We start from the raw sequence: 15,045 nt of genomic DNA, 5'->3' as shown, positions 1-15,045 counted from the left end.
TAATAAAATTCAGCCCGGAAGTGGTACAAGTTTGCATGCATCCAAGTACACAAATCCAGATAATACCCATGCGTGGATGAATATAAACTGCAAATGGTTGTCAACGCCTTTTTTAAAAAGAAAAAGAAATATGTTTAGTCCATAAGAGGTTGCATATGATACACATTTTTAAGTTATTTTTTGAAATTTTCATAGCCCTATATATCTGTTCCGTTTTGCAGAGAGATCATCATCAGTTCCTAGCCATATATTATCTTGCCATGATCTCATCACCTCGGCTGTCGCCTGGCGCCGGCAGCCGACAGGTGCCTACTACGTGCACGCAAACTGGCAGCTGCCTTCACCCGTACTATAAAATGGGGCACACACGCCTTGCTTTCTTATTCTCGCCGCCACACAAGTTATTTTTGCCCGCGATTCAATTCTCTGAATCAATCTCACGTACGGTAAGTCTTTCATTTTCCTGCCATGCTCATGAACACAAATTAAAGAATTAATTAATGTTTAACTAGATGGCCTTATTATCTCTACATCACACGTTATATCTATGATCATGCAGTATATCTACGCTAGCTTAGCTTTCATATTCGATCGTTTAATTAAATTAGTAATTACACACTCGATCGTCCGATCATATGCATGAATGCTTGCATATTGTACTTTACTGTCACCTGGTATGTAATTCGCTCTGCTTTTTCATGGTGTAGTGTTTACGTACACGTGTATATGTCATACTACCTCTATTTCAGAATAAAACAACTTGTGATTATGTACATAGACATACTCTTATTCAAATACAGAGCTAAAAATTTTATATTTTGAAATGGGGGTAGTAGTAGGGGAAACTGTTTTCATCCCTTAAGATATATCCCTTTGTTTTTTATACCACTTGAATAGCTACCAAAAGAATTGAAAAAAAATAGGCATGATAGATCCATAAGAAATATGCTATTCTATAAATATGCAAATTCAAATTCAATATATAGAAATAAAAACAAAAATAACATATTTATTGCAAATGGTGTGTACTATTCGCAGTGAAATTTGTTATTTTCGCTTCTACTTATATATGTTGAGTTTGAATTTGTATATTTATGAAATGGCATATTTCATATTGATCTATCATATCCATTTTTTTTCTCTTTATTTATGATTTTTGAGCAATATGCACAAAACGAGAGGATGTATCTTCGTATGGTTCAAATCCTCTGCCTTAATGACACCACTACACTGACATGCGGGGGTAATAGGATGGTCAGACCCATATATCGGTGACTGTAATGGTAGTGATATCATGGTAGATGATTCTCAGCCAGACACCCATCTCTGGTAGAGTATATATATATTGCGTATTTTGTTTGTTGGTTAATCTTGTCTGCTGGGTGCATGTATACGTATACGGCGGGCGCAGATAGATCGATCGAAATGGAAGAGGAGCAGCGGTTGCCGGCGGGGTTCCGGTTCTTCCCCACCGACGAGGAGCTCGTCACCTACTACCTCGCCAGGAAGGCCATGGACGCCACCTTCGCCTCCGCCGCCATCCGCGACGTCGACCTCTACACCTCCGATCCATGGCACCTCCCATGTATGCCCTAGCTCTAGCTGATCATGATCATGTGATGGTGTCTAGCTCGTTGAGAGAGAGAGAGAGAGAGAGAGAGAGAATTTGACAGTTAATTCTCGATCGATCGTTGGAGATGATGACCATATATATGCGTGACGTGTTTTGCGATTAACTAATGCACAGGCGACTCGTCGGCGGCGAGCACCGGAGGCGGCGGCGGCGGCGAGTGCTACTTCTTCTGCAGACGGAGCAGCAAGTACCCGTCCGGCGCGCGCGTCCGCCGCGCGACGGCCGGCGGCTACTGGAAGTCGACGGGGAAGGACAAGGGCGTGTACGCTGCCGGCGGCGGCGGCGGGCTCGTGGGGACGAAGAAGACGCTGGTGTTCTACGAAGGGAGGGCGCCGCGAGGGGAGAAGACGAGCTGGGTGATGCACGAGTACTCTAGAGCACCCAGCACCAACTTCATCAGAGGAGCTCAGGCACGTACACATAATCTTCTCGATATTATCTACGTATGATTAATTAGCTTCCCTTAATCCTCATGGCTCATGCACGAAGATGCTGTGATACAGTTCAAGTTTTCAAGATTCACTACTTCTAAGTTCTAACTGTACTGGTGATATTCTTCTACTATTGGTACGTTGGTGATCCTAAGCAGTGAGTTGGTCGTGTCTGGGCTCCATTGATTTATCAGAATACTTGTATATATATAAAAAAAAGCGTAAATACATTAGGAATTTCAAAGATGTCGACACAATTGGTTTCCAAAAATAATGGGTAGAATAGAGTACATATATATCGTGTCGATTTTGTGCAACTCTTAATTTGTACTCTCTCCGTATTTTAATGTATGACACCATTGACTTTTTAATCAACGTTTGACCACTCGTCTCATTCAAATTTTTTATGCAAATATAAAAATACTTATGTCATACTTAAAGAACATCTGATGATAAATGAAGTCACGATAAAATAAATTATAATTACATAATTTTTTTTAATAAGACGAAAGGTCAAACGTTTGTTAAAAAGTCAAAGGCGTCATACATTGAAATACGTTCAATACGGAGGTATTACCTTACAATTCATTCTAATTTATACCTTTCAACTCCATCGCCAACTTTATCTAATTTTCCTTGATAACACATGTAAAAAGAAATAATCGATCGCTAGCAAACGCTCTTTGTCATCAGGGCTCAACGATGCCGCTGGCTTCGATCGCCACTTGTTCGTAGTCATTGATTTAGGATGGTTGTATCTCAGCAATAGAAAGTGCTCCTACGGGGATCAGACGTTGATCGATGTTCTTGACGTGTTTTCATTAATGTTTCCTCGGTGCAGAGCGAGTGGGTGATCTGCAGGGTGTTCAAGAAGCAGCCTCCAATTGAACACTGGCTGGAAATGGAGCAGGAGGTGGAGACGACGACGACAGTGCAGGAGCACACGCCAAACCGGCGCCGTCTCCCTCCGGCGGAGGCTGCGGCGGCGGCGCCGCCGCCGTCCGGTCAGCCGTGGCAACACACGAGTCGCCGGTCCGGCGATGGCCGTGCTGCCATCGATGGTGGCAACCGTGAGGAGGAGGAGGATGAACATGGCCTGGCTCGAGAGGAGTCGTCGTCTCCGGTGGTCATCAGCTCACCATCACGCTGCACCTCCTCACCGTCGTCTCGGCTTCTCAACCATGAGCACCTTGGTGCTTCGTCGTCAGATGACCTGCCGGAGTTGATGGAGTTCGGCGACATCTACGGCGGGATCGCCGCCGGTGGCCCGACGGACCAGCAGGCCTCATCATCAAACTCAAATTCCATTTGCAACTTTCTCGACGAGCCATACTACTGCTGGAACTTCTGGATTTCTGACAGTTCAGAACTTATATGTACGTATATTAACTAATCACTCAATGTGCAGTCAGCATATGCAGTAATGTATATACATGTTATTAGGCGTAAATCCAGTTTTAGGTGCAAGCATGCATGTTTTCTGAACAGAGAATATGCATGTAGATCAATTGAAATGTGTAGTTTAGCATCTAGAATATACGGATTGATGCGTGTAAAGAACACTGGGTTGGAAGTTGGTACCAGGATGTAGACATCTGGGACCCATATGCATGATCCAACTCACTTTGTGTCATGTACATACATACTTATCTCGGTACTCTTCTCCAAATTACGGGGAGTGCCTGTACTGTACATGTACTAGCTGGTTTGGTAGCACAAATTGTTGTAAAAAAAAGTAGTTATTATTGCAGAAGAATGTTCAAAGCCAATATTCATGCAACTAATTGACCAATTTGCATAACATTCTTTGTGTATACAAACCAACCCAAAATAAGCACCAACGTATAAGAGTATACGTACCTACGAAGATACGATCCTGATAGATGGGTGTGTTTAGTCTATTTTTGTCAATCATCAGCACTTGCCACTTGCTTCTGAGCTTTAATTGCTTGTTCTTCTCCTCTTTCCAGCACTAGCTTGCATTGATCACTCATAATAAGAAAAACCAACTTGCAATAAGGAATAAAAGATAGGATTAGTTAATGCTAATCGCGTCATCAATCATGAAAACATGGGAGGTCCTCGAGAAGAGGTCCGATATCGATACATCCCCGTCACGTGTCGATATTTCCATGACTTGTTCTCTTCTCGTTATCCTGCGAGCCGTGTGGATCTCAACGATCTTGAGTTAGCACCCGACATGATTGAGTCCAAAACCATATAGATTTGAAGTTTGAAAAATGACAGCTCTTTGTAATCAATAATATAATGGATGGATTAATGATTGGACATGTCAATTTTTACTTGTGACCAACGGCAACTGAAGTCAAGTTGGACATTCCCCGGATAATCAGATAATCCCTGCATGTATCCGTTAATGAAGCTGGCGATAGCAGAAACAGTTAATCCATGATTACCTGATTTCATTTTAATACCCAAGAGAAACAGTGTTTTGAAGGTACTGTAAATCTGTAATATATGTATTCAGCTTATAACAAAAGAAAGAAGTCACCTCAAGACAACTTTCATCGAAAGGATAATATAACCAATACTGTATATACCTGTATGGTCCGGCTCTAATCAATTATTCTCCTATGGATCTGCAGAATGATGAATTAGTATGCCTTTTTACCAAATGTGTATAAAAGATGCTAACAACAGAGGGAAATAAAATGGCTGCCTTCTACAAGGTGACAATCTTGTCTACATTTCTTGTGTCATGTCATAATCTCTTGACGTAAAAACCGTAGAAAAACATTGATGTCAGCTTGCTGTTGGGTTTTTCATTCAATCATGTCCTGCCTCTGGATAAAAGAACAAAATTACATACATCAGAACATTACAATTTACATGACAACTCAGGCGCAAGCAAAGGAAAGCCACTGCCAGAGGCTTGCACGGAAGAACCACCCCTTGCTACCTAACATTTTGTCTTTCACGTGGAAAATGATCAGCAGTTAATAACCATATAGTGCTACAAGTGAATACATTAAATTATGATCCGTAAATCGTCTGTAGCTAACAGTGTCCTGGAATTAGGCAAATGATGGGATTAATCTTCATGCCGACGTTACTTTACTCGTCAAACCTCATGGTTATCGCACCTAATGTCAACATCCAACATTCTAATTAGGTCAGATTGGTTGCACCTGACCGCAAAACAGTGCGGAAACTGACACCACTGCATATGCAAGCTTTAGACTCATAAATTTTAGGCAGAGTTTTCCTGCTCTGAATTCCTACGGAGCCGTGTTTAGTTGTTTTGGCAAAAAAATTGACTTATACAGATAAACATTTGAAGTATTAAACGTAGGTTATTTATGCATAGCAGATGCTAAGGACTGTCAGAAAATAATACTAATAGAGATCGAAAGGTCATACCAATGCAGAGTCAGGACTTGCAAGATGGTGTTTGCATGTTTACATGGAAGAAGTCAAGAACTCAAGATAGCACCCATGGTGTTTTACTGAACCGATCGGTTACCCAGGCCAGAAAGTATTTATGGCTGTCTTCTTTCATCTTTGCGCGTCTACAGTGACAGATAAAACATTTTTACCTGCAATGTTCACACACTGAACCACTCAATAGTTGAAGTATTATGACAGCCTTCAGTGCATCAGTGGGGCGCTAACCGCTTTTGCAGTTTGGACCGCTTTGAATACAAGCATTGTGTTATATGCGTGCTTTAAAAGTGCTGCCCCTGTGGGAAAGAGCTAAACAAGACATACCTCAAGGAAAGGTAATCGGGGGAGACCATCCATCTGGTGCCATTTAAGAGGCTGTGCATCTTCACAGTAAGGCACTGTGGAGATATCATCAGCTAATAGTCCAATCACTGTAGCTGCCGATGTAGAGATCGCTCGCTCTTGCGTCCTTCTGTTTCTTCTGTCACCACATATTCCTGCTGCAGGGCAGTGATATCAGAAACTCCTGTGCTTTTTGCTTAAGATACTACGGTCAAAGAATTACTAGAGAAGAGCCAGTAAATATGCTAGTTAACATGAGCCGGTTTTGTGGTGTTTTTGACTGGATATGTAGCTTGTTTTCTTATTCTTCTGTTAGGAATGAGGCAGAGTTCCTGCCCTTCGTTTCAAAAGCAGATTGAACTCCAGGGAGAAAGAGATGACATGCAGACATTTTTATCACGGTAACTGGAACATAAGACCAGTAATAAGGATTAGCTGCCTCTCTCTTTCTTCATGCAATCGATGGTCTTTTCTGTTCTTCTCTGTATACCTAAGAAACATTGATTCCATATGAACCTTATAGATGGAATATAAGAGGCATTGTTTTTGCGAATTCTTCTTTAATTGATTTTTTTTAATATCATTCCATGCATTTTTATCAGTAAAAAACCTTGAATTTTGGAACTTCTTTTAAATGATACTTCCTCCGTTTCATATTATAAGACTTTCTAGCATTGCCCACATTCATATATATGTTAATGAATCTAGACATATATGTGTGCCTAGATTCATTAACATTTATAAGAATGTGGACAATACTAAAAAGTCTTACAACCTGAAACGGAGGTAGTATTAAAGAAACTGAAACTGGGATCATATAAAAATAACCCCCAGTATAATTAATTAAAGACAGATCACAAAAATATTAGATCATATAATGTATTACGTAGCGCTATAAAAGATCAAGCATAATCAGTGTTAGCAAACCAAACTGTAGTTCTTTACACGACATGATATTACTTGTTAATTTGTTCTGATATTAGCTTGACAACATTAATACAAACAAACAATGGATATGATTACTATGGTAAACAGTGAATGGGAACTGTCAAGGCAGGGAGATGAAATTATATGACATGGTATTTTCGATTGTGTGTTATTTCTATTTATGTAACTAATATATTTCTTTGCAGTATCTTATTATTGCTTTTAATCACTGATCGCACATTTATAATGCTCACAACTCAGCTAGCCAGGTGAGCAATATCTGCAAACATTAACACCGTTCATCGTAAAAGGCTGCAATCATATTCATTTCTGTTTCTTTCTGTCTTTTGTAAAGCAAAGCTTCAATGACCTGACACATCCTTCCATTCCTACGTCTCACTGAAGCAATGACTTGGTAGTTGGTATTCTACAAGACATTCGCAATTCATAAATTGTTCTGACTTAATGTTCAACTATTTAGTCCTTTCATTTAAACCTAAAACCAAAATAGAAACCATACATAAATCAAATATGCATTAGAAGCAGGCATTAGTAAAAATAACTTGCACTCTATATATAGTTAGCTAAAAACAAGCACTAGCAGTGTTTGCTAAAAACAAGCTGCACACCATCTATAACTGCTCACCGAGGTAAATCTCTAGTTCCAGACATTTTTAAGCCAAATAGCCAATAGGCCCAATACAGATCAACCATCAAACCCCTTGTGCTGGGCTGCTAAAACAACACATACCTCTCCAGAGTACCAGACTAGTTATCTACAAATAAAACAAGTTAACACTTAATGCTCCCCTCCTATATTTCCAACCCAGAGTCCAAATGACTTTAAGACGACCGTCCTATAGTAAACAAACCAGGACCTTGACCATCACACACCTCAGGGGGGAAAAAAAGGAGAAAAGAACATTGCTTTGTTTACCCCATCACCAACCTGGATTTGGTGGCATGGGTGGGGTCTCATCACCGTGGAGTTATTGCAGTTTTCAATTCATGGGCCATAGTCAATTGGACCAATTGTTAAACTCACCCCCAACTGAAGTCATTTGTTTGTTACGTTATTCTTGCATCTGTTGATCATGGTGGAGCTGTGCATCTACCTGTACCTAAGTAACTTATACGGTTACACTGGAAAAAGCTGTCACAAGGCCATTTATGTCATGATAAGGCATGGAAAATTAGGGCTCATACCTTCATACCATGCTAATGATTTATAGCTTCAACTCGTCTTCCTCCATTCTCCAGCTCTATATATCATTCTCCACACCCAGCTGCCAGCTCTAGGCTTCTGCTAGATAGCATATTGCACTACTCCAATGGGGCGTTCACCATGCTGTGAGAAGATTGGCCTGAAGAAAGGTCCATGGACACCAGAGGAAGACCAGAAGCTGCTCGCATACATTGAGGAGCATGGACATGGCAGCTGGCGAGCATTGCCTTCAAAAGCCGGTGAGTTTGGACAGACCTGAATTTCACCCTCTTGCAAAGAAATGTAGGTAAAATGCTATGAAATTTAGTGAGAATTTGGTCAACATATTGCAGGTTTGCAGAGGTGCGGCAAGAGTTGCAGGTTGCGATGGACAAACTACCTGAGACCAGACATCAAGAGAGGAAAATTCAGCTTACAAGAAGAGCAGACCATCATCCAACTTCATGCTCTTCTTGGAAACAGGTAACAATGAAGCAGTTCACTCAAGATTTTTCCCTCTTCAAGTTACCTTTACAGTAGTAGTGATCCTTCTGCTGCAACATCATTGAAAAATCATGACTTCTTTGTTTACCGGATAAGATAAAGTGCATTGTCAGGCCCTGTCAGACTGTTGTCTGACACTTCATAACAAAGCATATGCATCCATTTCCATCACATCTGCAAGCAAAAAGAAAATATGAATATTGCCTCCATGTTGAATTTGAACTCTTGTTATGTCTCTTCATCTCTGCATCCGGCTGTCCTCTAAGATTGATGCAAACAAAAGAACAACAAAAATCCTTGAATATTAAGCTCACAAGGTTTTCCCCTGTTCCTGTTCAGGTGGTCTGCCATTGCAACACATCTACCAAAGCGCACTGACAATGAGATCAAGAACTATTGGAACACCCACCTGAAAAAGAGGTTGGCCAAGATGGGAATTGATCCTGTCACCCACAAAGCCATCAACGGCACTCTGAACAACACGGCGGGAGACAAATCAGCCAAAGTCACAGCCAGTCTCAGCCACATGGCTCAGTGGGAGAGTGCCCGCCTCGAGGCCGAGGCACGGCTTGCTCGAGAATCCAAGATGCGCATAGCAGCTTCTACACCAAGCAAACTCCATGCACAGTCAACCAACCCACCTGCTTCAACACCTTCTCCATGCTTCGATGTGTTGAATGCATGGCAGAGTGCAAAGATAGACCTGGAGTCACCCACCTCCACACTGACGTTCGCAGGGAGTAATGCTAGCATGCTGCCATTCTCAACAACAACCGCCCTAGAATTATCCGAAAGCAACTCCAATGTGTGGCAGCAAAGAAGCGATGAACTGGAGGGTGAAGAAAGTGAGTGGAAGTTTGTCAGTAAGCAACAACTGCAGGGAATGCATGGTAAAGAGACAGAAGAACACTTCATTGGCTGTGAGGAGTCATGGTTCCCAGGGACAGCCAATATCGGAGCAGGCTTCACAGGCATGCTGCTTGATGGATCCAATATGCATGATACATCAGAATGCTGGGATGAGTCCAGCAATGGCCAAGATGAGCAAAGAAGCCAGGTGTCAGAAGATGCAGAGAATAAGAACTATTGGAATGGCATCTTCAGTATGGTGAATTCAGAGCAGCCACCCCTGCAGCCACCTTTGCTCTAGAGCAGAGTCCTCTCCACTTTTTAAGAAAGGCCTTCTGAGCAAATCCATTGGATCATCCAATGTCAAAAGAAACTGAAAGAGCAAAGAAAATAGAAGCTACAAGAGTCTACAACTGCTTCTGCAGTTTGCAAATTTTTCCTCCACGCATTTGTGAAATATTAGGGTACCGTGGGCCTGTGGGGATGTAGTAAATAAACCAGATTGCAATTTGTCAGTACCTTTCTATTGGTATAAAACTGAAAATTACTCTATGTCAGCCTCCACCTTCCAGGACCATAGCAGGGACAGTACAATTAATGCCCTCAGGGACTTTACAGTTGTTAGTTCAACGCCCAAGTTGCCTTGTCTCCCTAGATTTGGAAACGGAACCAGAATGATTAACCAGTGCTGTAAAGTCAAGTTTTAACCCTCTTCGAGTCCTTTTATCTTATCAAGTTTTAACCCTCTTCGAGTCCTTTTACCATATGTTTGTTACGAAAAGAAGGTTGAAAATTGCATTACTCCAAAACTGAAATTTAAGTTGATCCAATACAAGCCCTTTAGTCTTCCATTCCTTCATAAGGATAAAAGCAATGAATATATTAATTGAACAGTTAAGAAAAGTCAGTGACATCTCAGAGTGCCTAAAAACCCCACTATTGAAAATAATACTGAATTTCGAGTAGTTTCTCACTCAGGATCGTATTCATTACTGGCAAATAGCCACTGGAAACATGACAGATGAAAACAGGATGAACAATTGTTCATATTTCAAAGCAGCAGTAACAATACTCATGGGTACTGGCATATATTCAGGTGCATTAATCAAAATACTCAAGTTATAGAAAGGTGGATATGGAACATATAGGAATGTTTTAGATAAAATCACAGGAATAAGGAGATTCATTTGCAGCTTTTCCATAAAAAAACTGCACTTGCATTTTGTGAATGTCAAAAAAAAAAGTTAGTGGACAGGATACAATACAGATGGATAAAAAGATGTTTGGATTCAAAATGTCCGGGAAATGATATAATCAACAAATACAACACTAGAAAGAAAATTGTACTGTTACTCTTAGGAAGAGAATAGGAGAAAGGTGTTTTCATCCTAAAGACAGATGCACATAAGATACAAGGAAATTCATGGATAAACACTTACCTCACAACGAAGGAAGTAAGGACAACCATGGCCCCCAATGAAATAACTATGCAGCATTGCATTATTCAAGCCTGTAGTACAGGTTCTTCCCTCTGCACATGGCTTTTTTTTTCAAAACAGATCAACCCCTTGTACTGGATTAAGATTGTACCTATTTGTTCAACACCGTAGCCCCTTAAAAATAAAATTATGGTGGTCATTGACAACGTCATGTGTATCAGGACAGAGAAAAACTTACATGACTAACAACAATATTGGATCTACCATGTCCATGTAAATGGTACAATTGCCAATTTGCCATAGCTATTGCATTCTAGATAAGAAAAAAAAAACACCATGAGTATAGATCAACGCAAGCCTTGAAATGCAATACAGGATATGCCATTGTCGTAGGCCTACCTAAAACTATTTTTAAAAATGAAAATCTGAAAATCAAAATTAGCTTTGGATTTTATGAAAAAGCTGAACCAAGCAGGGCCAAAAGTTGATTTAGCTTTGCAGGGCAGGAACTCACCATCAACCAAAAGAAACAACAGCTATTGTTTTGAAGTTTTTTGTGGAAGAGAACTAGAAAATTATGTGGTAAAGAAAAGGAAAGAAGTGTAAATTCTGTTCATACAGGCAAACTGCAAAAGACATTCCATCATTTTTGCAAGCCTAGCTTTGAGTCGTTGACAGCAGCATGATAAATGATCAAGGACAGCCCATGAAAAAGTACAGAGAAACATGCTTTCTACCATATTTTCTGTCCAAGATTCATATCACAAGATAAATACAATCAAAATCAAGGAGGTATCCTTGACATCTAATAACGTGCACCTCCAGCAATCAGCAGAGTGCTATGGAAGCTAGGCTAACAAGGGAGGCCTGGACAAGATAACATCTACACCAGTATATGAGTACTGTTGAGCATTTTTTGGCAAGTTTATCTTACAGGTAAGCACTTGTATCTTTTATTTGTTTGCTTGTGCACATGGCACTACCTAGAACTTAATAGTTACCATGTAATAACAAGCTTGACTTTAATATTGATAACTCACATTTGACTGTGGTCCTATGCCCTAACATGCTATGTATTTAGAACTAGCTTCTCCCAGAGGTAAAATAATTCAAAACCAATATTGGAATAGACAGTAAATTTTACATTTTAGGCAAGTAGCAATACTCATGCAGTCATGCCATATGAACATTGACGTGCCCAAAGCAGTGGCTCAGAACTTTCACTCGTGAAAGTTAGCACATGGAAGACTATAGAGACTCCATGTGCATATAGCATAGCAGAGTATGTACATGAATTAGGATACATAGATCAGATATAATCAATCAAATAGGTACAAATGCAGGTAGACATTGTATCAAGTATGGTTTGTCGATAAGTGATTGATTTTTAATGTGGATGTAGGTATTGAACTTTTCAAATATAAGTTTACTCCATGAAAAGCTATTATAACATCCGTTATTCTTTCCCTTTTAATGTAAATACTGAATAAATGATCTGATTTTGCATGATGCAGATGGTCAAATATGATGCTTCAACATTTCTAGCCATAACTTATAATTTGTAGTCGCAAAGGAATACAATAGTTTGAAAAAGGAGCATTGCAAGCATAACAGAAAAATGTATTTGATATTATTAGTACTGTGGGATAGAAGACTATCGAACTACTATAACTTCTGCATCTAACTCATGTCAATTTAATTCCTGATTTACTTCATTGGACATTATTATGTGGTATTGTAGTCAATTCTAATGTCGTACGCAATTCTGCATGTTTCAAGAATATTTTTTCCAAAACAATGCTTTCAGGATATTATCATTTAGCAAGAAAAAACAGTAATTTATTTCTTTCATGTTGAGTATGTACAGGTACATTTCATGTGCTCTAGAAGCACCTCAAATTAGGTACTCTCAACTCATAAAGCACCTTCCAGAAAGATTTGTAATAGCGGTAATGGTATGATCCATCACTCGAAAAAGTTTGAAATATAAGTTCTACACATGGAGGAAAATATTTGTGGAAAAAGAATCCAAATTTAAAGGAGATTGTATTGCATTTTTCTCTTTATTGCTTCACCTTTCACAGGTTGTTTTTTTGTTTGGAATTTTGTGGAGCGATGGATGACAACATCGCTATGTACAATCCTTCTGTCAAGATTTGACAACATCGCTATGCAAGCTGCTCTCTAATACATTCTTCTCCAACTGGTATCCTGGGACTAGCATGTTCACTGCCACACTCAGCATGATGTGGTTGTTGCAGGACTACTCTTCAAAGACACAATTCATCATCAGTGGTGCATCCAGCCATCCAACCCCCACACACCATAAATTCTAGATCCACCTCTGAATATAATCATTTCGCAAATACCATAGTAAAACTATTATGAGGCAAAATTTACAGTCAATAAACATCCTGGTAACGTTTGGCATCCACTATATCAGGATATACTGCTGAAGTGTTCAATGCTGATCCAATGAAATTTGGAACTTTGCAGCTTATTAATTTATTATATATTGTTGTTGATGATAGATATAATGAATATAAATATTAGAAAATGAAGAACAATGCACTGATAGCAGAGTTGCGGAAAGCAGGATCGATCAGTAAGTTAGAAGTTAATTTAAAATTAGTTGCAGAAAGTGGAATCATTAATTAGGATTACGTACTGGATCATTAGATAAGAATCCAAAGATAAAGAGGGAAACAAAGAATATCACTACTGTATAAACAAAAAGTTTGAGAGTAAGCATTACATAATCTCCAAGATTTTTTTTAAGGAATAGATTACCCGTTTTTCCTTACCACACAAATCCACTAGGATGGGTTTTGTTTATTTTGACACCTAAAAATGCAAAAATCAATTTTTGAAAAAAATTGCAAGAATTGATTTATAATAAGCACTCGAAGTTAATTTAACATGGAATAATTTCATGATTAACATTACCAAAAGGGTCATGGAGAAGCTCCACATTTACATTCCTCCTAAGTCCAAACTTATCGAATTTTTGAAGATCTCCCCTTACATGAGGACAGCATCCCACTTCTCAAATTTCTGAAGACCGTGCCCCTCTGAATATGCCATTCCGATCGCAGCCTCACCATCCCTCCCAACACCCGTGTAATACATCCTCCAATCATATGCTCCATCCATCTGCACCAAACACGGGGATCCAACCACAGTGCTATCCCACCCTTCATCGTCGTCTGATGGGCACAGAATTGGCAACTCACTGGACCGCCTCCACCCCTTTAGCCCGTCCTCCGACACAGCCATCCCAATGCTCACCCGTCCATTGGCATCAACACCCTCATACACCATGACATAGCGCCCAGCTGCACGGTCCCGGACGACATGCCCGTGCCGCACCCCGCCTTCGTCGAACGACCCAGCCTTGCCGCCCTCGAGCACCTTGCCCGCCTTCCTCCACCGGACGCCATCCTTGGACCTTGCCAACCCAATCGCGTGCCTTTGAGACATTTCGTCGAACGAGTGGTAGTACATCCGCAGGTCCCCCTCGGCGTGGAGCACCACCTTGGGAGCCGCCACGCAGCGCGCCTCCCACCCTCGGCGGGGCTCGCCACCCTCCTCCTCCTCCCCGACTCCGAGCAGCGCGCCGGTGTGGTGGTCCCCCTCAATGCGGGCCCAGTGGCGGCCGTCCTGGCTGATGGCGAGCCCCGGCAGCGCTGGGACGTCCTCCGCGGCGGCGGCGGCGGCGGGGAACGGGGAGCCGAACCGCTCGTCGGTGGAGCCGGAGTAGTACAGCCAGTACACGGCGGAGGACGGGAAGCCGCTGCGGGCGGAGGCGTCGGGGCCGGAGAAGAGGAGCACGTCGGAGGGGCGGACCGCCGCGGTGTCGAACGCCCACCAGTCGGTGGAGGTCACGAGGGGGTCGGGCTCCACGGGTGGGCCCCAGCGCAGGCCGTCGGTGGACGCGGCGAGCGCGACGCGCGCGCCGCACTGGTACCAGAGGAGCCAGCCGCCGGGGGCGCGCTTCACCACGGGGGACCCGGCGCCGCGGAGGAGGAGGCCACGATCCGCGGCGGCGGCGGCAACCTGCTGGGTTGGAGCGTGGCAGCGGAGGGGGATCGCCACGTGGCACCGCGGCGGCGGCGGCGGCGCCGGCGAGAGGAGCGGAGCGGCGGTGAGCATGGTGAGAGGTTTGGGTTGGGCGGGACCGCAGGAGGAACGGGTCAGCTGGATGCGGGTTTTGGACTAAACGCCTTCTACAGCTGATGGCGTATTTTTAATTATACGCCATTGCAGCCACTACTATGGGCTCCTTTGAAACGTGATTAGGAAAAAAAATAA

At 41.9% G+C, this 15,045-nt stretch overlaps 3 protein-coding genes and 2 long non-coding RNA genes across 6 annotated transcripts; 2 read left to right on the top strand and 3 right to left on the bottom strand.

Moving 5' to 3' along the window:
- Window positions 1–389: 389 nt before the first annotated feature.
- LOC127782369 (NAC domain-containing protein 41-like) lies at window positions 390–3,610 on the top strand. Of its 2 annotated transcripts, XM_052309546.1 has the most exons (4): window positions 390–446; window positions 1,412–1,585; window positions 1,748–2,043; window positions 2,906–3,610. In XM_052309546.1, the coding sequence occupies exons 2-4, from the start codon at window positions 1,426–1,428 to the stop codon at window positions 3,455–3,457; spliced, it is 1,008 nt and encodes a 335-aa protein (XP_052165506.1). In that variant the 5' UTR covers window positions 390–446; window positions 1,412–1,425; the 3' UTR covers window positions 3,458–3,610. The 2 variants fall into 2 exon arrangements, with proteins under 2 accessions (XP_052165506.1, XP_052165505.1); XM_052309545.1 differs by lacking the exon at window positions 390–446 and having other exon boundaries at window positions 1,148–1,585.
- Window positions 3,611–3,708: 98 nt separating this feature from the next.
- Window positions 3,709–8,053, bottom strand: LOC127782371 (uncharacterized). The gene is made up of 5 exons (XR_008019168.1): window positions 7,945–8,053; window positions 5,794–5,969; window positions 5,446–5,621; window positions 3,925–4,868; window positions 3,709–3,766 (listed from the first exon to the last, which is right to left on the bottom strand). It is a non-coding gene; the product is annotated as an uncharacterized LOC127782371 (long non-coding RNA).
- LOC127782370 (transcription factor MYB106-like) lies at window positions 8,029–10,229 on the top strand. The gene is made up of 3 exons (XM_052309547.1): window positions 8,029–8,202; window positions 8,296–8,425; window positions 8,786–10,229. The coding sequence occupies exons 1-3, from the start codon at window positions 8,070–8,072 to the stop codon at window positions 9,594–9,596; spliced, it is 1,074 nt and encodes a 357-aa protein (XP_052165507.1). The 5' UTR covers window positions 8,029–8,069; the 3' UTR covers window positions 9,597–10,229.
- Window positions 8,198–9,012, bottom strand: LOC127782373 (uncharacterized). The gene is made up of 3 exons (XR_008019169.1): window positions 8,856–9,012; window positions 8,472–8,620; window positions 8,198–8,342 (listed from the first exon to the last, which is right to left on the bottom strand). It is a non-coding gene; the product is annotated as an uncharacterized LOC127782373 (long non-coding RNA).
- A 3,418-nt stretch (window positions 10,230–13,647) lies between the features above and the next one.
- LOC127782368 (uncharacterized) lies at window positions 13,648–14,940 on the bottom strand. Its single transcript, XM_052309544.1, has one exon. The coding sequence runs from the start codon at window positions 14,884–14,886 to the stop codon at window positions 13,756–13,758; it is 1,131 nt and encodes a 376-aa protein (XP_052165504.1). The 5' UTR covers window positions 14,887–14,940; the 3' UTR covers window positions 13,648–13,755.
- Between the last annotated feature and the right edge of the window lie 105 nt (window positions 14,941–15,045).

The sequence above is a fragment of the Oryza glaberrima genome, chromosome 8 (assembly GCF_000147395.1).
Source record: "Oryza glaberrima chromosome 8, OglaRS2, whole genome shotgun sequence".
NCBI lineage: Eukaryota > Viridiplantae > Streptophyta > Magnoliopsida > Poales > Poaceae > Oryza > Oryza glaberrima.
The sequence above is the reverse complement of the archived record's forward strand: the minus strand, read 5'-3'. Positions and strand labels throughout refer to the sequence as shown.

Bases quoted from the DNA above. Each gene is read 5' to 3' on its own strand.
- LOC127782368 (XM_052309544.1), bottom strand. From the start codon at position 14,886: ATGCTCACCGCCGCTCCGCTCCTCTCGCCGGCGCCGCCGCCGCCGCCG.
- LOC127782370 (XM_052309547.1), top strand. From the start codon at position 8,070: ATGGGGCGTTCACCATGCTGTGAGAAGATTGGCCTGAAGAAAGGTCCA. The intron at 8,203-8,295 runs GTGAGTTTGGAC...AACATATTGCAG, and splicing joins AGCATTGCCTTCAAAAGCCG to GTTTGCAGAGGTGCGGCAAG. The intron at 8,426-8,785 runs GTAACAATGAAG...GTTCCTGTTCAG, and splicing joins CATGCTCTTCTTGGAAACAG to GTGGTCTGCCATTGCAACAC.
- LOC127782369 (XM_052309545.1), top strand. From the start codon at position 1,387: ATGTATACGTATACGGCGGGCGCAGATAGATCGATCGAAATGGAAGAG. The intron at 1,586-1,747 runs GTATGCCCTAGC...ACTAATGCACAG, and splicing joins CGATCCATGGCACCTCCCAT to GCGACTCGTCGGCGGCGAGC. The intron at 2,044-2,905 runs GCACGTACACAT...TCCTCGGTGCAG, and splicing joins ACTTCATCAGAGGAGCTCAG to AGCGAGTGGGTGATCTGCAG.